General features: G+C 42.1%; 1 protein-coding gene across 3 annotated transcripts in view; it reads left to right on the top strand.

Annotated features, from left to right (window-relative positions):
• The window catches only part of nelfb (negative elongation factor complex member B), a 44,038-nt gene continuing 19,990 nt past the window's right edge, over window positions 1-24,048 (top strand). For all 3 annotated transcript variants that reach the window (XM_061730203.1, XM_061730204.1, XM_061730205.1), the window contains exons 1-8: window positions 1-236; window positions 5,710-5,870; window positions 7,284-7,383; window positions 10,005-10,235; window positions 13,783-13,968; window positions 14,088-14,200; window positions 14,291-14,393; window positions 19,982-20,077. In XM_061730203.1, the coding sequence (XP_061586187.1) occupies window positions 3-236; window positions 5,710-5,870; window positions 7,284-7,383; window positions 10,005-10,235; window positions 13,783-13,968; window positions 14,088-14,200; window positions 14,291-14,393; window positions 19,982-20,077 (1,224 nt within the window). In that variant the 5' untranslated portion in view covers window positions 1-2. The remainder of the gene's footprint in view (window positions 237-5,709; window positions 5,871-7,283; window positions 7,384-10,004; window positions 10,236-13,782; window positions 13,969-14,087; window positions 14,201-14,290; window positions 14,394-19,981; window positions 20,078-24,048) is intronic.

Raw genomic sequence — 24,048 nt, 5'->3', positions numbered from 1 at the left:
TTATGGAGTTGCCTCACGTGAAGTTGTCAGCGGCAATCATTGTTTTGGGACGTGTTTTTAATAGTAGAAAATTCAACGAGAACATTATTTTTTCATCCACAAATTCCAAAGTTGATGATAACATCAGAACCATCATGTTTGCGGGGCTGTCTGAGCTCGGAATCTCCAACGGCGAGGATCTTAAAGAAACTCTCACGAACTGCACGGAGCCCCTGAAAGCGATCGATCAGTTTCAGGTAACGCTGCATTCAAACAAGAAGCTGTACATTACAAAGTGTGTGCTTTTAAAACTGTCTTCATCAATCTTTAAATGCAGTGCATCTCGGATGCTCCAACATGCTCTTCACCAGCGAGAGGGTGTTTCTGTATCAGGCTAATTGTTGTACATTTCAACGAAAGAAGTAAATAATAACCCCCTCCCTATAGCATATTTTTCTGGGTTGTTTATGTATCTGAATTTGCAGTCTTTTTTTCATATTCTTTTTTTTATTTGGTCTTTTTAGCAGCTGTTTTTTTTCTTTTTTGGTGAAGAAAAGTGCAGAATGATTGCGCTTGTGTTTGACTCGTTTTCCAGTCTCTAAGGGGGGACCTATTGAACGCGGCTCAAATACAACTTCCGGGTTTCAAAATAAGATTTCAACACAAAATAATCAGACAAAAGTTTAAATAACATATATCCTTGTGTTGATCAATTATAAATCCGTACATTATTAATTGGTCGATGGCTGGTTTAAGTTCAGTAGTAATTTATGAAATGCCATCATGTATGATGTTTGAGACGGTAAAAACACTTCTATTCCTCCATAATGTCTGACATTGACTGCCAGATCCAAGTTCAGAAATAACTGCTCTACATGAAATATCAAACACTTTTGCTGTAGAAAATCTGAGAGATTAATGTATAAAATTAACCTATTTTACTTCATTATAAGACACAATGGATACTCTAGTGTGTCTGAAAATTAAATGGATACTCACATACTGTTTTTGTGGTTCTATGGAAATGGTATTTATTCATAATCTCTATAAATAACTACCAGATTTTTATTTTACTTAAAAAGGGTTCAATGGATACTTTGCATCGCATACTGTTTTTGTAGTTCTGTGGAAAGGTGTTATATTTTAAAGAAGTTTAAAAAGACAGCGTTTCTATTTTCTTAAGAAAAAATGTTCATCCATAAATATTTTTTTTTCAACGAAATTCTTTTTTTTTTTTTAACATAATCTGTTGGAATAATATAGCATTACACCCTTCAAAAAAATATTTGTGACATCTAATGGCCTGTTCTGTGCATCAGTATAATTTTGCCTGATTAACTATTCATCAATCTTATTCTTTGTTTACTTGGGGTTTTTTTTGTGAATAATTGGTCTTATTATTACTGTCCCGTTCCTTCTTTCCTCCGACATGGCTCCAATCGCAGAACAAGCTCTTTCCTCCATGTTGTTGTTTCCTTACATCCTTTAGTAGAAAGGTTTACTATGGCATATCAGTTACTGTGAAAACACCACTTTACACAACTTCATATTTTTTCCCCCAAGTGTTTAGTATGTAACTTTATTATTACAGTGGGGAGAACAAGTATTTGATACACTGCCGATTTTGCAAGTTTTCCCACTTGAAAAGCATGTCTGTAATTTTTATCATAGGTACTCTTCAACTGTGAGTGATGGAATCTAAAAAAAAATCCAGAAAATCACATTGTATGATTTTTAAGTAATTAATTTGCATTTTATTGCATAACATAAGTATTTGATACATCAGAAAAACAGAACTTAATATTTGGTACAGAAACCTTTGTTTGCAATTACAGAGATCAGACGTTTCCTGTAGTTCTTGACCAGGTTTGCACACACTGCAGCAGGGATTTTGGCCCACTCCTCCATACAGATCTTCTCCAGATCCTTCAGGTTTCGGGGCTGTCGCTGGGCAATACGGACTTTCAGCTCCCTCCAAAGATTTTCTATTGGGTTCAGGTCTGGAGACTGGCCAGGCCACTCCAGGACCTTGAAATGCTTCTTACGGAGCCACTCCTTAGTTGCCCTGGCTGTGTGTTTCGGGTCGTTGTCATGCTGGAAGACCCAGCCACGACCCATCTTCAATGCTCTTACTGAGGGAAGGAGGTTGTTGGCCAAGATCTCGCGATACATGGCCCCATCCATCCTCCCCTCAATACGGTGTAGTCGTCCTGTCCCCTTTGCAGAAACGCATCCCCAAAGAATGATGTTTCCACCTCCATGCTTCACGGTTGGGATGGTGTTCTTGGGGTTGTACTCATCCTTCTTCTTCCTCCAAACACGGCGAATGGAGTTTAGACCATAAAGCTCTATTTTAGTCTCATCAGACCACATGACCTTCTCCCATTCCTCCTCTGGATCATCCAGATGGTCATTGGCAAACTTCAGACGGGCCTTGACATGCACTGGCTTGAGCAGGGGGACCTTGCGTGCGCTGCAGGATTTTAATCCATGACGGCGTAGTGTGTTACTAATGGTTTTCTTTGAGACTGTGGTCCCAGCTCTCTTCAGGTCATTGACCAGGTCCTGCCGTGTAGTTCTGGGCTGATCTCTCACCTTCCTCATGATCATTGATGCCCCACCAGGTGAGATTTTGCATGGAGCCCCAGACCGAGGGAGATTGACCGTCATCTTGAACTTCTTCCATTTTCTAATAATTGTGCCAACAGTTGTTGCCTTCTCACCAAGCTGCTTGCCTATTGTCCTGTAGCCCATCCCAGCCTTGTGCAGGTCTACAATTTTATCCCTGATGTCCTTACACAGCTCTCTGGTCTTGGCCATTGTGGAGAGGTTGGAGTTTGTTTGATTGAGTGTGTGGACAGGTGTCTTTTATACAGGTAACAAGTTCAAACAGGTGCAGTTAATACAGGTAATGAGTGGAGAACAGGAGGGCTTCTTAAAGAAGAACTAACAGGTCTGTGAGAGCCGGAAGTCTTACTGGTTGACAGGTGATCAAATACTTATGTCATGCAATAAAATGCAAATTAATTACTTAAAAATCATACAATGTGATTTTCTGGATTTTTTTTTTTTAGATTCCATCACTCACAGTTGAAGAGTACCTATGATAAAAATTACAGACTTCTACATGCTTTTCAAGTGGGAAAACCTGCAAAATCGGCAGTGTATCAAACACTTGTTCTCCCCACTGTATCTGGACTTTAATCTTATCCTTGTGTTGTTCCAGTGTGTTTGAAATTAAGTCTGCTTGTAGTAATTATTTCCCGAAGATAGGTATGGGAGTTATTCCCAGAGATTATGGAGAAATACTGTTTTCCAGTTTCTCAAACAGTACTTCAAGCAAAAAAAACGTTCAACCTTTTTTTGCTAATGTCAAACATTTTCGTATCTATCACCATTTCTCTCCTTTTCTACAGTAAAAGTGTGTAAAAATGAGGGTGTGGGTTATCAACTCAGTCCTGAAAAGAAGTACGGGAGTTAGTACGAGAGATTATGGAGAAATACATTTCCACAGTACATCAAGCTAAATAAGACATTCAATCTTTTTTAATGGAATAAAATATTTCAATTTCATACCTCCATTTCTCCAATTCTTTACTGTAAAAGTGTTTCAACATGAGGATGTGAGTAGTTGATTTAGTCTTAAAGTGAAATCTGGTAGTTATTTATAGAGATTATGAATAAATACCATTTCCATAGAACCACAAAAACAGTATGTGAGTATCCATTTAATTTTCAGACACACTGGAGTATCCATTGTGTCTTATAATGAAGTAAAATAGGTTAATTTTATACATTAATCTCTCAGATTTTCTACAGCAAAAGTGTTTGATATTTCATGCATATGTAGATCACTTATTCCTGAACTTGGATCTGGTAGTCAATGTCAGAGATTATGGAGAAATAGATGAAAGCAATACCAGGCGTTCAAACTTTTAATCAAGTATTTGGAATTTTACACCTCAATTTTTCCTGTTTTCTGCTGTAAAATTGTTTTAATGAGTGTGGGTTTATTCAATGTAGTCCTAAAAGGAAATCTATGTAAACAAAATAATTTGTAGATAACCTCAAAATCAGTACCTTCAGCAAAAAGACAATTATTGGAATACGAGTGCAATGAGTGCGAATAACGACTGGCTTGGGCACAGCGGACAAAAATCAGTTGATATTCCCTCCTGTGCTCTCATTGGTACAAGACCAGGGAAGACTAGAGGCTGAAAGCTCCTGTAAGGTCGAGCCCTGGACACAATCACGTCATTTATATGACGTTCAGAAAATCCATCCTTAGTGTGACTGAAATTGAAGCTGCTAAAATATTTGTCAATATCTAAATCCAGCTTAAATGGACTGGGGCTGAACTACTCGTAGTTAAACTAAAACACCCAGATAATTAGGGGTGGGTATTGGGAAGGACCTCACGATGCGATACGCATCACGATACTTGAGCCACGATACGATACACATTGCGATATCCCGATTATTATATTCTACATATTTCACCGAAAAATTTAAAAATGCATTACACATCTTAAAATCCAAGTTGTATATATGTAGATCAGATGATAGTGATGGATCTTAAAATCCGAGTTGCACGTTCATCAGATTATAGTGACAATTCATGGGACAAACTGAGTCAAAACAATGTTTTATTATAACTATACAAGCTAAAGTTACAACATATTTGTATATGTTTTTCATATTATTTACATCATATGAAATTAACATTAAATTTAGTATGAGGTTGCTTTAATTATGTGGCAAATGATAATTAACACAAGAAAGATGGTACTAAAACCAAGGACAGGCACAGTGATCAGTCAGTATAGATATAAATCCATAAATAAATAAACCTCTGGCCATTATTTTTCATTTTTTAAGGACAGGCAATTGTGTTATATAAAAAATAAATTATAAAATGAAATAAAACGTGAAATAAAACCTGAGCTCAGTGCAGGGCCCTCCCAGGGTTGGTAGAGAGTGGTAATGCCCAGGACTGTCACTTAGGTAGGAGCACTGGGGGATAGAATGGGAAAAAAATCGTGGATAAAAAAAAAAAAAACCATATTCAAATTTTGAATATCGATATTGAATCGGCTGGAAAAGTATCGCTATATATTGCCATATCGATATTTTTGCCCACCCCTACAGATAATACAGTAAAAGCTTATCTGCATGTTAAACCTGCTCATGGGACTGGAAGTGGCCCTGGTGCTCTACACAAGCTCTTTCTTTCTGCTCGTTCCCTCCCCCGTCTGTCTCCATGACACTTATATTCCACGCTGGGCTGGTTTTACAAACAAAGTTTCAAGATGGCAGCACGCAGTAAACGCTGGTCAAGAGCAGAGACCATTTATTTAAGAAATAGGTTGGAGGACCTGGAAATAATTAAAAGAACAGATGAAAACAGGAAACATCAAAATTATGAGCTTTTCAAAGTTGTAGCGGCTAAGTTTTTCTTCCGGTAGTTTAACTTCCGGTCCCCCCCCTATCCAATCAGAACCTTCCCAACCCCCAGACCTGGAGAGGAATTGGAGAAAGACCATCAAACGTGTTTTCCATGTAAACCTATTTTTCATTTTGTGACATATTTTATTGTGAAGCATTTTGTGATTTTCACCCTGAAAGGTGCTATATAAATGTATTTTTACTGACTTACCAGTCATTAGTAAATGAGTTGGTGTGTTTTAAGAGGGAGTTGTTGATGGATACTTGATGGCTTCATGGCTGCAGATGGAGAATGGTATCCTGCTGCCAACGCTCCAGTCGGCTCTGCCCTTCCTGGACCTCCATGGGACGCCTCGGCTGGAGTTTCACCAGTCCGTCTTTGATGAGCTCCGAGAGAAACTGATGGAGCGGGTTGCTACCATTGCAGAAGGAAAGGATGAAGACAGGTATATCAATGCTCATTTTCATTTTGATTGTTTTTTTTGTCCCATTTTACTGCACATATATTAATGATTAATGCCAAATTCTGCAGGATGAAATAGACATATGCATACATATACCCTTTTAAGTGTTCGTATTTGTTAATAATAATAAAAGGTCATGTATATGCATGCAGTCATATATATACACTCAATTAAACATACAAAACCCTATATCCAGTGGTGTGTATGTACATACAGATGTGTATGGAGTTGCCTCCCCCCAGCCCCCGCCCCCTTTCCCTTCTTCCCTTTTCAGAAAGAACAGTCCACTGGCTATGACTGCGTCATTGGAAATTAATCTCATAAATTCAATTCAATTTAAGTCATATAGGGTCTATTAACAGAAGTTGTCTCTAGGATCTTTCCAGAGACCCAGAACATAAACCCCCGAGCAATTATTACATAAACAACGGCAGGTAAAAACTCCCCTAGTGGGAGAAAAGCCTCGTAAGGTAAGGAAAAACTCCCCTTTATTCAGGAAGAAACCTGGACCAGGACCTGGATCATAAGGAGAAACCTGGACCAGGACCTGGATCATAAGGGGGTAGAAACCTGGACCAGGACCTGGGTCATAAGGGGGTAGAAACCTGGACCAGGACCTGGATCATAAGGGGGTAGAAACCTGGACCAGGACCTGGGTCATAAGGGGGTAGAAACCTGGACCAGGACCTGGATCATAAGGGGGTAGAAACCTGGACCAGGACCTGGATCATAAGGGGGTAGAAACCTGGACCAGGACCTGGGTCATAAGGAGAAACCTGGACCAGGACCTGGATCATAAGGGGGTAGAAACCTGGACCAGGGGGGGGGCAGGCCAGGATGTCTGAAGGCACATAGCAGACATCCACACAGGTAGGTGGAAGCAGCAGTGGGATGATCAGAGGGGGGGACTGCAGGTCAGCATGCAGCTCCTGAAGCTTCGGCCTGCAAACATGCACAAAAGAGAAAATAGGGGGGGTGCAAGCACATGGAGAACATGCCATCTCCACACAGAAAGACTCCTGTCTGGCCAGGGAGTGGAACCAGGAGCCTTCTGACTATAACAATGGCAGTAATTATCATCATTGTTTACTGCCACCAACATCCTCGTCATATCAGACCGCTCCAGATCCCCCTCCGGCACACTGGCACCGGCTGTTCCCTTCCCACCGGGGAGGACCAGCACCACTGGCAGGACCCGGAGACCCGGGCCACGATAAGGCTGTCCTACTCACAGACCCCCCAACCACATCCCTGTTCATCCACAACAACACACCAACCCAGCACACAGCCTGGCAGCAGCAGCAACACTCTCATTGGCTGACACTTGACACTGGAAAGCGGTACAGGGTTTCTCAGGGACCTATCTGAACTATTGTTTTTTATGTATTTGTACAGATATGGAAAACTTGAAGAGCTGCTGGAGAAGAGCTTTCCACTTGTGAAAATGCCATCCATTCAGCCAGTGGTAATGCAAGTGCTAAAGCATCTACCCAAGGCAAGTGTGTATATCCCAATATTGCACACAAATATACATTGATGTCATCTCACCACCAAGGAGTAGCAATGCTAATATTATTTATTATTAAATATTTATTTATTTATTATTTATTTATTGACTACATTGCAATTGTCCAAAACGGCCCAAAGGGCAATGTTGCCAGCATTTTGCTAGAAAGCTAAAGTCGCAAAAGTCCCACTGCACAGCAGCCGGTGTACAGCATGACCCCGCTCTGATATGGAAGAAAAACATCCCCAAAAAATAAAACACGCCCGAGAAAACTTGAAAAATGAAGGCGATATAATAGTATACAGAAAAGGTTTCCCTTTTCTTCTTCTTCTTATTCCGCACACTTTTTCGTCCGTTAATGTGGCTCGAACCGGAACGTGCACCCAGGCATGGCATACACCGTTAGATGCGTCTCCATCGTGCCTCGATGGGCATTACTTTTCTCAGTCAAAAGTGTTACCGTGGCAACGCTAGCGGCTAGCAAGCAAAAGAAAAGGGCAAAAATTCCATCCTCTTACTCGGCCGAGCTTTATCATAAAGACATCATTCAACTTTCAAACACGGCCGATCGGCACTAAACAACCTCATTATACCAATTATTACAGTTTTTGCAATACTTAACTTTCAATTTAAAAATGAATTCCATTTGACGTACAAATGTTCCCTGACTCGACACGCTGTGGACTTCAACATATTCAAATTTCATGAAGCTGCGATTTAAGGAAATTTCTTGTCAAAATCCAGGCCAAATGGCCCCATTCATTCGGATGGGGTTTTTTACCATGGTGAAAAACAAAAACCTATCCGTTAAGGTAGCCTGAACCGGAACGTGCACTCACACATAGCATACATCGTTAGATGCGTCTCCATCGTGCCTCGAAGGGCATTACTTTTCTAGGCCAAATGTGTTACCGTGGCAACGCTAGATGCCAAGAAGCAGGAAAAAAAGATCAGAATTCGGACGCTTATTGCTCGGCCGAACTTTATCGTAGCGACATCATTCAAATGTTTCCAGACTCAGTTCACTTCGGACCAAAAGATCTTTCAACCTCATTACGCCAATTATTACAGTTTTTTGAGATATTAAACTTTCAATTAAAAAAAAATCTCCATTGGACACTTGTTGCTAGGCAACAGGTTATCGTAGGGACATGATTCAATTGTTTCAAAACTCGCTGCGGACTACAACATATTCAAATTTCATGAAGCTGTGATTTACGTGAATTTTAAGTCAAAATGCCTGCAAAATGGCCCCATCACCAAAGGTTTATTAACAACTTTTAACGGTTTATTAACAACCCTAAACTACTTCTTGGCCATTATTAATCACCCTAAACTACACAACCCTGAAGCAGGGGGTGTGGTTTATTAACAACCCTAAACCACACCCGCTGTGGGGGGCACAGGAATGATTGCAATACAACCATAAACCTTTCAAACTGAGGCCGCGTTCAGACTGCAGGCAAATATCCGATTTTTAGCCCATCCAGATTGAAACTGGATGACTCTTTTGAAGTCTGAACAGTCCCAAACCGCATGATATCCGATTTTTGCAAACCAGATGGAAACCACCTCCGGGAGGTAGTTTCATATCCGATCCGATTGGGCAGATGCGTCTCAGTCTGAACATCCAAACACTCAGATCGGATATGACTGTCCCAGATGCTCCAAACCACCCGCCCATTTCCAGTTGTGGAGCTACTCATCCTTTCACAGAGAGCATGTACAATCTCTGATGTCACGTCAAAAACTATTATTTGTAGTTTAAGTGTTGCAAATTCCAATTACAAATCATGTTTTAATAGCAGAAAAAAGACGGCATTTCCACGTACGGTCGCCGCGTACCCTACGCCGTAGGTCTGCGTTGGTGTAACGCGGAACCATAAATCAGCCTTCAGCCGCGCTGTGAGCCTGAACCTGCAGCCCGTCAGCCCCTCTCCTCCTAGGAGGAGAGGTTATGGAGCGGGGCTGCCAGTTGCTGGTTCGTTTTGTTAACTCTGAGCTTTGTTGGTTGGTTTGTTAGTTTGCTGATGGTTTTGTTCTGAACACTTCTCTTCTCTGATGCGCAGTGCCGACCCAATCAGAAACGGTCCAGATATTTTGGGATTTTTTTATATATAAAAAAAATACATGACTTCACACAATACACGCGCTGGGTGTCGCCTCCACTCCGACGTCGTTGCTACGGCAACCCGTCAGATCAGTCAATGATGTGGCCCAGTCTGAACAGAGCCAGATCTGATTTGGACACTTGCTAAAAACAGTGTGGACAGTCAGCCCTGAAAATCGGATATGAGAAGGAATCAGATATGAATCAGATTTGCCTGCAGTCTGAACGCGGCCTGACATAGAACCACCCCGAACACAAACACTACCACCTTGAACACAACCACTACAGCCCCAAACCAAAGCAGCAAGAGGGGACGAATAGGGCATGCCCATATCAAAACTTCCTGAAATCTTCTAGTTTTCATTATTATTTTAATCCACAGATAGATGCAAATGGAAATGACATTATGCTGATACTGCATAATGCCATTATAAATAAGATAACAGATTGAAAAGCTAAAGAATTCCTGTTATTCATTATGTCATGCTTCCTCTCACAGGTGCCAGAGAAGAAACTAAAGATGGTGATGGCTGACAAAGACCTGTACAAGGTGTGTGCTGTTGAGGTGAAAAGACAGATCTGGCAAGATAACCAAGCTCTGTTTGGGGATGAAGTCTCCCCCCTTCTAAAGCAGTACATTGTGGAGAAGGAAGCAGCTCTGTTCAGTAGTGACCTCTCCATCCTGCACAATTTCTTCAGTCCTTCTCCGAAAATGCGACGCCAAGGCGAGGTGAGCCACACCATCAATGCATCAAACATCGGAGCACATTCCACTCTCCTACACGTTAATACATCTTAGGGGTGTAACGATACACTAATCTCACGATACGGTACGATACACGATATTGAGGTCACGATAACGATACAATACGATATTATAGCAGTATTTTTTAACAACCTTGAATGGGAACATATGACTGGAAAAAATTGTCTTTTAATTGAAAGACACAAAATATAAAACAATGGTGTGCGTTTGCCCTATTGTTACAGTTTGTAATGCTTTATAACTGTTTAAGTTTTAAAGAGAAAGCCAGGCCAACCATTTTCCACAAACTGAACTAAAAGTAAATGTCAGGTTTACATTATGCATCTTCAGTTTCATACAAGTACAAATATTTTGCCACAAACTGAATAGTTTCTCATGTATGATTTGACTTTTTTCGGATGCGTGTTACTAGTCAACACAATAGTTTAATATTAATATTCCAATATCGCGATACACTTTGTCACCTCCACGACACGTATTGTGACGTTTTTGTATCACGAAATTTTGTGGCACCATATATTGTTACACTCCTAATACATCTTCATTTTTAAAGTTCCATTTTTTTGTGACGCCTGCGCCTTGCATCTACTCTCCATCAGCTCATTCCACCTTTTGAAAATTAGAAATTCAATTGGCTCCCATTGGAGTTTGTTAATGACTTGTTGTGGATGAACAGAACCATCCATGTTTGGAGTAGGCCTGTGTTGAAAAAATCGATTCTCCAATTTTAAATCGATTCTCATATTAATTCCTAAAAATCGATTCATATGTCTAAAGATCGATTTAAAAAAAAAATAATTTTTTTTTTTTTTTTTTTTACATTATATTTACAACTTTTGGTTCTTTCTTGTTTATGCCCAAAAAAGGAATATTTTGTTGGATACGAGAATAACTGGTGCCATGTTTTTGCCTTTAAATATGTTTAAAGGTATGAAAACATTAAAGTTTTCAGTTATAATTGCATACATTGTCTATATTTCTTTGCTTTATTATACTGTCTTGGGGTACATTTGCATAAATGTTAAAAACCAAATTCTCATAAATGGGGAAAAAATAAAAGCGATTTCTTTCGTCCTCTGTTTGCTGCCCTGGATGTGTTTGGTAATTCTGACCCACACGATGTTTCTGTTTCAGTTCTATCAGCATTCTGGGAGCTGATTGGTCCTTACAGCATCATTAGCTGCAATACTTGCTGTTGAATCTCAATATAATACTAGTATTAATATGTTGCAGAACTACAGTCATATCATTCATGCAACAGCTGAAAAAACTGTTTTATTAACAGTAACCCAAATCAATATCGGATCGAATCGAATCGGATCGTGATAATCGATTCTGAATCTTAAGAATCGGAATCGAATCGATTCTTGATATTTGAATCGATCCCCAGCCCTAGTTTGGAGTAGGATGGGTGATAAGTGGTGATGCACCGAAACTGAAAATAATAATAAACACTTGGCCGAATAACATACCGAACAATGGTTCTTCGCGCTTTTTCATTTATTTTGCCAATTTTTTCACCATTGCATAAATCAAATAAATGTGCTTTAAGCATGCTTTTCAAAGAAAAACATATTTTACAAAATTACAAGGTAGAAATATTTTTTGAACACGAACAACTGAACATTTTTTAATTTCCCAGCATTTTTTAAATATTCCAGCAGACATTATACTAACAAGGCGCAATAACTTAAAATAAATAAATTAGCAAAATCATTTTTTGGGCCATCTTTAAGCTAACAATTAGCCTATAACTGACTGCTGAAAAATTGTAACATAAGCCTTAAAACAAAAAAAAAAGCCTTTTAATGCATTAAAGTGCATTGTAAAAGAAGTGGATAAAACAGAATAAAGAAAAAGAAAATCAATCCCTTTCCCATACAAGTAGTCTACCTAATTATTAGGGCCCGAGCACTGACAATGCAAAGGCCCTATTGTATCTGTAGGAATTCTTTTTTTTTTTTTTCATTCTTTCATTCTTTCTTCTGACCAGGGGAGTTTTTACCTGCCATTGTTTATGTAATAACTGCTCGGGGGTCATGTTCTGGGTATGGGTCTCTGTAAAGCGTCTAGAGACAACTCTGTTGTATTAGACGCTATATAAATAAAATTGAATTGAATTGAATTGACCAAAGGAGGGCCTTTTTTCCCCCTAAACGTGCCCCAATAGTCACGCAAGTCAGGCCTGGCGATAAATTTGATATTTAATAGTTTGCATTAATGGGCGTGGCAAAATTGCTCAACAGCGCCCCCTAGAAAACTTTGTGCCTCAAGCCCCACCATACGGTTTGACGTACATGCACGAAACTCGGTACACACCTGTATCATGTCGCAAAAATGTCTCTTGGCGCCATGGCCGAAACAGATCAGGAAGTCGGCCATTTTGAACATTTTGAATTAATCGCGTAATTTTGGCGCAATTTATGCCATTCCTTCAGCAGTTAATACGGTCGAACCGTAATGTGCACCCAGGTGTGTTATACATCAAATTGTGCGTCTCCATCCTGTGACTACGCGCATTACTTTTCTCTTTCAAAAGTGTTACCGTGGCGACGCTAGACGCCAAAATGCGCGCCCCCCCTTCATCTGATTGGTCCATATTTGATAGTTCCCCAAAAGTCACCAAATTTGGCATGCAAGCCAGGCCTGGCGATAAATTTGATATTTCATGGTTTGCATGAATGGGCGTGGCCTAATGGCTCAACAGCGCCCCCTAGAATAATTTTCTCTGCCATAACTTTTGAATGGTTTGACGTAAAGACTCGTGGGTGGTGTCATCGGACTCGGTATTGAGTACTTGACCTTCATTGGCCTGAATTAGCCCTGCCCCTTCTGCTGATTGGTCGATATTTCATAGTTCCTATTTTCTGCCATTTTTTGAATGGTTTGACATAAAGAGTCATGGGTGGTGTCATCACTTAATTTTGAGCTTGACCTTTATTGGGTAAAATTGCACGCGCGAGGGCCCGTTCATCGCTGCTTGCAGCTTTATTATTATTCTTATCTGACATGTTTGCTGCATTTAACGCCACACGCCCCTCACTCCAGGCCGTTCGCTGTTTGATTGCTTCATCTAAACACGCTGTTATTAATTGTTTGTTTTTTTCCCCACTTATTCCACAGAACACCGGAAGTGTTTTTTTGCTATTTTCGGCCGAACAATTTCAGTTACCGAACATTCGGTGCATCACTAGTGATAAGTCAATTTTGTTGATTAATTTGAATAATAGTTCATGGCAGTGCTAAATGTTTTTTTCCCCTCAATTTAATCTGCAAAAGGCACTGCCACTACTTCTGCAAGCTTACAGAGGTCCACATATTGCATCATATATCGTATTGTATATCATAAAATTTGTATTATAGGTCTGATTCTTTGGTTTTATCATTTGAGGTATGTGCAGGGGGGAAAAAATAGGAATATAAAGAATTTAGCAGAAAGGTCTAAATCACACTGAAATATTCCAGGATGACATGTTTTTGTCTTACCGTTTCTGTTATTTGTATATTATAGGTGGTTTTAAAGCTGACCCAGATGATAGGAAAAAATGTGAAGCTCTATGACATGGTTCTGCAGTTCTTGCGAACGCTCTTCCTCCGAACACGAAATGTCCACTATTGCACACTGAGAGCAGAGCTGCTGATGTCTCTGCACGATCTGGACATCAGTGAGATCTGCACGGTGGATCCCTGCCATAAGGTGAGCTCACACGCTGCTGCTGGCTCAACAGCCCCGCATCTGGAATATGTGCATTTAGATCTGTTACATACTGTATATGTTTGTCAATCTTTTTGTGTTTCTTGCTTGTGCTTTGAAAGTTCACTTGGTGTTTAGACGCCTGCATCCGTGAGAAGTTTGTGGATGGCAAGAGAGCGAGGGAACTGCAAGGTTTCCTGGACGGTGTGAAAAAAGGACAGGAACAAGTCCTTGGGTAATGGATTAGCAAGTGGTTTAAGTTTATCAACCGAATGGATTGTCTTTTATGATGTGACTTAATTGTTGTGGTTTGTGTGCATGACAGGGACCTGTCCATGATCCTCTGTGACCCATTTGCCTGTAACACCATAGTCCTGAGTATAATGAGGAACTTGCAGGAGCTGCTGAGTCAAGACGCACTACCTCGAGTAAGCTTGCATGAGAATACACGCCTATGTGCACATAATATTTTGTGGTTTGCAGAGATTTTGGAGTAACATATGCTGTTTTCATGTCATATCTATTACAAGAAAGTTCAGGCATTTTTCAGCAAGATCTTCAGTGCGTTTACATGGGAAGTTTAATTCCTCTTGAATTCAGAATTAAAATTAAATCCGATTTAAAATTAGTAAAAATTACCATGTAAACACCTAATTCCGAATGAAAATGGCCATTCCGACTAAATTAAACTTAAACTTAATTCCGAAGTAAGTGGCTGGTTTATTCCGATTTTAAATCAAAATAGAATAATTCCACAATCATGTATCCACTCATTCCTCTTTAAATTAATTCCGGTCTTTCTTTCTGCTGGTTCCCTCGCCCGTCTGTCTCCATGACGCTTATATTCCGCACTGGGCTGGTTTTCCAAACAAAGTTTCAAGATGCAGCAGCAGTAAACGCTGGTTAAGAGCAGAGACCATTTATTTAATAAATAGAAATCATTAAAAGAACAGATGGAAACAATTGTGAGCTTTTCAAAGTTGTAGCGGCTAAGTTAGTTTTTCTTCCGGTAGTTTAACTTCCGGTCCCCCCCCTATCCAATCAGAACCTTCCCAACCCCCAGACCTGTAGAGGAATTGGAGAAAGACCATCAAACGTGTTTTCCATGTAAACCTCAATTCAGAATTACTATTTCCATGTAAACTCTAAGGAAAATAGTTTAATTCGGAATTATTTAATTCGGAATAATTAATTCCGAATTAAAAAAACATCATATAACCGTGGTCAATGTACAACTATATTGGTCACATATAACAAAAACATGGCCGAAAAAAGAGGAATAGAGCCATAGCTATCGTTACTGGACTGGTCTGCCTTCAGTCCCGACCCGTATCAGTAGAGAATGTGTAAAGACTTTTGAAATGAAATACTTGACAACGGTGTGCTGTCTCATAACTTAAATATAAGGTAGAGGTGCGGGAAAAATACTAACCACACACAAGATGACATGGCAAAAGCTTTGATAAGATTACTTATATCTATGGACACAACTACAACCAGTTTTCTTCGTGAATCACAGGATAACAAGGCTTCAGATAGGGAAAGGTTTAATTACTGCAACTTTGAAAACCTGTGGTACACATCTTAAGTTTAGTGATAAGTTGATCTGGTCCAGTATTGTCGTGCCAATAAGAGAAAAACACTATAGTGGAGTCGGGATGGGGTCTAACATAGATGTGGTTGACTTAGCTCTATTGACGAGTGAGGACAGCTCAGGGAGGTCTATAGCAGGGGTTCTTAACCTTTCTGACCTTGGGGCCCAATTTTTTCAGTACAGAGTGGCCCGGGGCACATTTCTGTATTTAAAACATACACACAGCGCGCCGTGTGGAAAGGCGCCGTCTACACACATGGAGCGCCGCCTTACAACACACACACACAAGCATACAAGTGTGCATATTTAAAAAAAGAGCGGGAACAAAACTTAGTTTGATTGTACTTTATTTAAGTTATTACATTAATCAGTTGTCAGACCTCAGCGTGTCGGGTTTCATCCGAGCCTGATCAGCTGAGACCGGGAGAACTGATCAGCTGCGACGGGCAGAGCCCGCTGCTCTCTGGCCGCGCTGCAGCAGAGTCACTTTCCAATGCTTTTTCGAAAGCCTGAACAGTCCAGCCCAGCAGACATGTCAGCCCACACATCTACAATGCTTCAGCAGTAAACGACGGAGCCCGCCCGCCGACCGAGCGGCAGCCAACCTCCCCGGGCGCGGGGGCGCGCCGGGATAAATGATCACGCTACGCTCGCTCCCCGTTGGTGGCCCCCCCGGGCCACGTACGGCCCCCCCGGGCCACGTACGGCCCCGTACAGTAAGAACACAATAGGAACTAGGTTGACCTAGGAAACAGGGGCCCTTGTAATCTTCCCTAGGGATTGGGACACCACTTGCTACGTCACTGCGTGGTTTACGTTCGGGTACGTAAGCGACTGCGTAGTTACGTTTGTACATACGTCACACCATACCAGGAAGCCCAGAGCTAGAAGCTGTTTTAATTTCCGCTGTAGCGCTGTTAATATGCCACTTTATTAAGTTTTAATATTTTTTCAGGTGTAAAAGTAACCGTTAAGATCCCCAACCTGGGCTCAGTTTATCCAAATAACGCCTGTTAAGAAATTTGCTCCGATGTTTTCGGGATGAGAACAGCCTGCCGACTCGGGAGCTGATTTATGGTTCCGCGTTAAATCGACGAAAGAGCCTACGGCGTAGGGTACGCAGCCACGTAACCTACGCCATAGGCTCTGCGTTGGTGTAACGCGGAACCATAAATCAGCCTTTATTCTGGCGAGATCTTCGCAACAACAGGCAAACGAGTGATTATGTACATTCACTGAGTGAATATTATGAAAGTAAAATATATATCTCTCGCTAGAAATGTAATCAAAACACATTTTTTTATGCATAAACAAACTCAAAATATTGATTTTATTCACTAAAAAAATAAAGAAATGTCAGCCATGTTTTGTTTTTTTTTTCATTCAGTCTGCAAATGATGACGTAAAGCATTCTGGGAAATTTTCTCAGGCCCTCGGTCGCGAAGTCAGCATCTGAAATCCCTAGCTTTTAAGGGGTAGATTCATACACACTAGCCCTCGTTATGTCCACTAGCCCTACATGCAAAGAGGAATTGGGACACCACTACCCTCACGGGAACGCGCAAAATTAAGGGGTAGGGCTGAAAAGTAGGGCTAGGGGGGATTGGGACTGGGCCTTAGAGTCGCTCCATTGGCTACCCGTAAAATTCAGAATCCAATTTAAAATTTAAAAATTTTATTACTTGCGTATAAAGCCCAAAACGGCTTAGCTCCACAATATTTGCAAGACCTGATAGTGCCTTATGTTCCTGGCAGAGGTCTCCGTTCTCGGAGTGCACGTTTACTCGTAGTTCCTAGAGTATCTAAATGTAGATTTGGAGGGCGGGCGTTCTGCTATCAGGCATTACCGTATTTTCGCGACCATATGGCGCACTGTGTGGAAAGGCGCACCCTCAGTTTTGTGTGTCATTTTTGGTTTTAAAACACACATACGGCGCACCGACCCAAAAGGCGCCGTAGACGGAGCTGCACACACACGCGCTGCAAAACACACACGCGCTAAAAATACAGCGGAAGCAAAACTTAGTTTGATATTTTATTTCACTTTTCACATCAATCAAACCCTTCAAAGGTTCATATTCTGTTTCTGCATTAAAGAATTAAAAAAAAACCACCGGGTTGCTGCACATAAACCTGTCTCAGCCACTGATCATCTCCTCATCCATCCAGCCCTTTTCATTTCACTCTGGCTGGAAAAGTCTCTTTAGGGAACGCTTTTCTTTTAAAAATCACCATCGGCGGCAGTTTCTGTCCATCAGCGTGGCACAAGACTAAATACACTTTTCATACCCCGTTGTGCTGCGGATCCCGACCGCGGCGGTCCCGGGTCCCGCTCCCCGTCTGCTCCCTCGCGCTGGACCGGGTCCCGGGTCCCGGTCCGCCCCCCCCCCCCCCCGCGCTGGTCCCGCGGCGGTCCCGCGTCCCGGGAGCCTCGCGCTGGACCCGCTCACACACACGCGCTGTCGGGGAGCCGGTACCGGGTTGTATGCGACAGGAGCTCCCCTAATTCAGCTGCGCCAGTCCGAATTTCCAGACCTGTCTCGGCCACTTGATCATCATCCCTTCATCCAGCCCCCCCTTTTCATTCGCCCTTATAATGACTCCGGCTGGAAACGTCTTATGCAAAGTTTTTCTTTTAAAAATCACCATACAGTTTCTGTCCATCAGCTGCGCCAGGCAAGCGCCACATAAACCAGTAAGTGTGTGTCGCGCCGCGAAAAACACCCGCGCATGTCGGGATCCGGTACCGGGTTTGTATCCGACAGATTTGGCTGCAAATTTCGGAGGGTGAAGCTGATCCAACCTAAGACGTACCCCAGAAATCTCTGCTCCCAAAGCGGCCGGGAACCAGGTCGATCGGACCGCTTTGGGAACCAGGAAGTCTGCTGCAGCAGCGCCCATCACCGCGGCTTTAACCGGGGAAAGTCACCGGTTCCGACCGGCCGGGACCGGATGAACCCACATGGACTTGTAGTAGGGGCTCCCGAGGAAAGAGCACCGGCATTTCAGCCGGATCTGCAGCGGGGATGCGGCGATCGGACCCGCAAACCCACGGCAGGTGCTTCCTCGGTTCCGACATGCAAAACACACGCGCGCTGCAGAACACACACACACACACAATAGAGCGGAGCAAAACTTAGTTTGATTGTATTTTATTTCACTTTACACATCAAGCAAATCCTTAAAAGTTTTCATCATCTGTTTCCGCATTAAACAGCTCAGTGGAGTCTCATTCACGTCGCAACTCACGGGGGCTTCACCCGCCCCCTTCTCCCTTTACCGTTCTCATGGCCTCACATTACCGTAATTCAGGTAATAGACACGGCGCACCGTTTCAAAAGGCGCCCAGGACATTTAAAAAAAAAAAAAAAATAAAAAATGTGCGCCTTATGGTCGCGAAAATACGGTACTATGGAATCAACTTCCAATCTGGGTTAAGGAGACTGACACCACCTCCACCTTTAAAACTAAACTTAAAACCTTTCTGTTTAGTAAAGCCTATAGTTAGTGTTTAGGAATCTAGCTGTTGTTGCTCCTGGCCCCTCTGTCAAATTTTAGAACCCATTGTGGCCCGTGAGTCCAAAAGTTTGCCCCCCCCCCCTGGTCTAGAGTCAGGTCAGGTCTAGGGAAGTCGCTAAAGCTGAAGAAACGCCCACAACTGACTTGGTTGGTTGATTTTCTTCTCTAATTCTCATGCTTTTACTGTTAAAGAAGCTCATAAAGTCTTCACTAATGAGAGCTGCGGGAAGGCACGGCTCAACGGATGAGCCAAGGTGTTTTTTAACTTTGTGAGTGTACAGAAAGGGTCTTTTGATGGTAGTAACCCCGATATTTGGGAGTCGATTGGTCCCGCTTTAAGATCGCAATGACCGATGTCAGATATGTAGAAGCAGTTCTTCATCAAACACTTTCTGTACACACACACACACACACACACACACACACACACACACACAATCACACAATCAAGAGGACCTGGTAGGGACAATCCCCTCTCACCTAATTGCAATGATATTTTTGAGATTTGTCAGAGGATTAGAATAAAAATGTGTTCTGAAGTGTGCTGGTTGCCGACTGGCCATTCTGCTGCACACACGTTCCCTTTTAACTGCTTTCATTTTTGTTGTTTTGATCCCTAATAAAAGTTTACACTTATTACCATCCTGTTAAACATGTGTGATTTTTATTTGACCAAGAAAAAACTGATTCACATTTGCTTTGATTGCCACCTCACAGCTAACGGCTGAAATCACGGGTGCGTGCCCAAACTCAAGCACGATTCATCAGGATTTCCTTTTGACTGTGGAAACTCATTTGTAAATTCACCAAGTGGAAAATTGCCATTGTCTTGCCATCACTCGGTAGTCACAGTGTTATTTATATTTTCCAGATGGTCAGACGGTTGTGTGTGTTTGTGAACAGGACAGTCCAGACCTGATGCTTCTGCTGAGGATGCTGTCCCTGGGTCAAGGAGCATGGGATATGATTGACAGCCAGGTCTTCAAAGAGCCTCGTTTGGTGCGTACATATTATGATGTCCGTCTCTGTTCATCAAACTTTATTGTTATTATTATTGTTTTTTCTGTTTTTGATATGGCAGTAACAAATCCAGTTCATGCAAATAACACACATGAATTGAAAATGCCCTGTGGAAGCCTATAGGGCCCACTACATCTCCCACATAACTATCAGATGAGCCATTTAAAGGAGACCTATTATGGCATTTAATGTCTATTTTAAACAGGCCTTGAATGTCTTAAAAACAAGCTTTTGATTGTTTTTTCTACATAAATTAGAAATTCAGCCTCTGGGCCATGTCTTTATTTTTACCACTTCTAACCTCCTTATCTATGAGGAATTCTGAGGGGCGGGGCTATGATAATGAGGCTCTGTGCTGATTGGCTGCCTGAATGACGTGTAGCAGGGGAGGACACAAAGCCTGTCTGGGCTGAAGAGCAGCATGGGACACTATTAAAGCGTGTCCCATGCGATACAAGCGTCAGCGACAAAATCAATTCCATTGCTTTATTTTTTTTGTATTGGACTGTCCTAACTGGCCGCGAGTTTAACGGTTTCAGTGTGGACAGAGAGAATTTAACGCTTTCAGTGTGGACAGAGAGAGTTTAACGGTTTCAGTGTGGACAGAGAGAGTTTAAAGGTATTGTGACATCATTTTTAACATGCTTTTAACACTATTAAAAGTCTTGGCCAACATCCCTCAAATGTGTCTAAAAGAGTGTAACAAGAAAAACTTCACTCTAGTACTCCATTCCTGGCTTTTTATGACAGTGTTTTTTTGCACCGTGAAAAACGCTTCTTTTTCCCCCTTTCCTGTCAATCATTGCGCCGCACCTCCTCCAAACCTCCTCCAACCCAGCCATACGCTCAAAGCGGCGTCGGAGAGTTAAGCCGGGAGCGACAGGCAAAGCATGCACGGAAAAGCAGCAGCGCGAACCACAGCAAACAATCATAAAAATAAAGGCATGCAAGCAGCAGTGTCCCCTTATCTTAAGTCCAGTCAGTGGCCGCGGGTCTTCTTAGCAGTTTTCCTCCCGGTGATGAGAACAAAAGAGGCTCTAAACAGCTCCGTGTTAAGCCTGATTTATGGTTCCGCGTTAAATCGACGCAGAGCCTACGCCGTAGGGTTCAGCGTACGGTGCGCGTCGCCACGTAACCCTACGCCGTAGGCTCTGCGTCGGTGTAACGCGGAACCATAAATCAGCCTTTATGGTGTGCTGGAGAGGAGAGGAGGCCACCAAACCACATGCGCCGTTTTTGCATAGTTATGTGGAAAATCCCAGAAAGCACACGATACACTGAATGTTAAAAGTTTGTTGTTTTTTGGGTGTAGACACCCAACAAAACACAAAAAATCAAGAAAAATGTGTTTTTCATGTCACAATACCTTTAATGGTTTCAGTGTGGACAGAGAGAGTTTAACGCTTTCAGTGTGGACAGAGAGAGTTTAACGCTTTCAGTGTGGACAGAGAGAGTTTAACGGTTTCAGTGTGGACAGAGAGAGTTTAACAGTTTCAGTGTGGACAGAGAGAGTTTAACGGTTTCAGTGTGGACAGAGAGAGTTTAACAGTTTCAGTGTGGACAGAGAGAGTTTAACGGTTTCATTGTGGACAGAGAGCGTCCGATGTCACGCAGCTCGACGCGATAGTCGGACGCTCGCATGCAGTTACACGGTGTAAACGGATCTTAAGCCTGAATTACGGTTCTGCGTTAAATCGACGCGTACCCTACGCCGTAGGCTCTGCGTTGGTGAAACGCGGAACCATAAATCAGCCTGTAGTTCCCTGAAGAGGGAACGGGTCACCTCGTCTTCACACTAATTCACACAGGAAGATTTAATTGAATTCTAAACAAGTACACCACAGTTATTTACTCCGATTCCTCATCATTTCATTTCTTATGTTACAAGACAAATGAATCATGTTGACTGTAAAGAAATCACAACACTGAATGTTCACAACTTTATTGTTAAAAAAAATAAAACACAAGTTGTATATAAATAACATGTATGCACTATTGCTGGCTCAAGGAAGGACCATGCGTCTTCTGAAGGTGTCTGAACAGCTTCAGGTGCTTGGAAGATCTGAAACCATGAACAGAAAAAAAATGTATTACGGTACTAATAGAACTCCGTAACACGGAGTAACACCGGAGCTAAGCTAAATACTTAGCCCATGCAAAGATCATACTTGTAAACAAATATAAATAACATAAAAAATTAACGTCACTTACCGCTGACTTGTGTGTAGTTGCCGGGTCCGTACTGTTGGTACTGATCCTTTTAAGAGGGTAAATGTCGATGCAAAAACTGTCCCTCATTGTTCAAACAGCCACCGCTTCTGAACAATGGTGGAGCTCCGGCCGGTGGAGTTAGTTGTGGGTGTGGTTTCAGCAGCGGAGGCCGACCTATGGAAATCTGCTCCTGTCGTGACGTCACGACGGGAGCAGAATCTGAACATTTCGTAGAAGTCACATGACACTGGACGGCTCATCCGGGCGGCTGTACAGACACTGCAGAATTTGAATTCAATTCAATTTTATTTATTTATATAGCGTCTAATACAACAGATGTTGTCTCTATTTGGTTGCTTTCCTCCTTCTCTGTGTTGGCAGGCTGAGGGGAGACCACTTTATATATGTTAAAACAGGGGTTCTTAACCTTTCTGACCTTGAGGCCCAATTTTTTCAGTACAGAGTGGCCCGGGGCCCATTAAATATTAACACTGTATAGCAGGGGTATTCAACTAAAACTTTAAAAGGAACCCTGGCTATTAAGACATGTAGGTCTTAAAAGATAAATGTTGGTATCAATTATAACAATGTGATATAAAAAAAACCTTTTTGATGTCTTCGTTTTTATAAAATTTGAAAATAAAATTTAACTCGTAGGTCGCCATTGTTGTTTACATTCTGGCGTCACTAGTCAGACGGTGGCTCCTGCTAACCCCCGTCCACTGTTTTGACACCCAGAAACAGATGAAAACACAGCTAAACAGGTGACGGCGCACCAGAAACAAAGATGAAAACACAGCTAAACATTAAGGTGACGGCGCACCTACAAAAAAGTAAAAAAAAATGTTTTTAAAAGTGCCGCACCATACAGCATGAACTATAAAAACACCATAAAACTCAGATAGACTAACCGACCACACGTTTCAACTAGCAGATAGCCGATGATACAATAAAAACCCCAGCCAGATCTGGCGTCATTAAATTAAATAAAGATGTTCTTGCCTATTTGAAGCGAAGTCTGCGCCTCCCGTTTCGTCAAAGTCCCGGGCCAGTCCCCTCAGCCTCTGGTCTGTCATCAAACGGAGGACCCAGCCCCGAGGCCGGTTTTAGGGGGGGGGGGCAGGGGTGGGCTATGCCCACCCAAACGTGCATATTGCCCACCGGCTCTCGAGAGCGGAGCGTGGATGGCGGTGCGCTGCAGGCTCTAAAGCCCCGGCTACGCCGTCTACGGTGTAGGCTACGCAAGCTACGGCGTAGCCTACGCCGTCTACGCAGGAGCCTAATGCACTGGTAAGATGCGCACGACATTGATCATTTTTGCAGATCTCCCGTGCATCACAGAACTTTGATCCAGTTTGCCTGAACCGAGACGTCTTATGGGTTCCCTCGTCAGCCTCCACGGCCGGGAGAGTGCTGCTCATCTATGTTTTGGATACCTGTCCCAGTTAAACTAACGCGGCTTATCTTCCCAGAGCCACCGCTCTACGTCATCGCCCCCAGAATGCATTGCGCAGGTAAAACATGGCGCCTCCCGCAGGTCAAAATATGTGATAAACATTGTAGATTTTTAAAGCAATTAGATTATTTGATGTGTTTCTAACAACATATTTTAGTATAAGAGAACAATTGTGGCTAATTAGGGACTACATGTCTTAATAGCCAGGGTTCCTTTTAAGAGGTCCATTTAGAGAAAATGTACTCAAGCGAAGGTCCAGAACATCATAATATATATATATATA

This window comes from Cololabis saira, chromosome 9, assembly GCF_033807715.1.
Source record: "Cololabis saira isolate AMF1-May2022 chromosome 9, fColSai1.1, whole genome shotgun sequence".
Classification (NCBI taxonomy): Eukaryota; Metazoa; Chordata; class Actinopteri; order Beloniformes; family Belonidae; genus Cololabis; species Cololabis saira.
The sequence above is the reverse complement of the archived record's forward strand: the minus strand, read 5'-3'. Positions and strand labels throughout refer to the sequence as shown.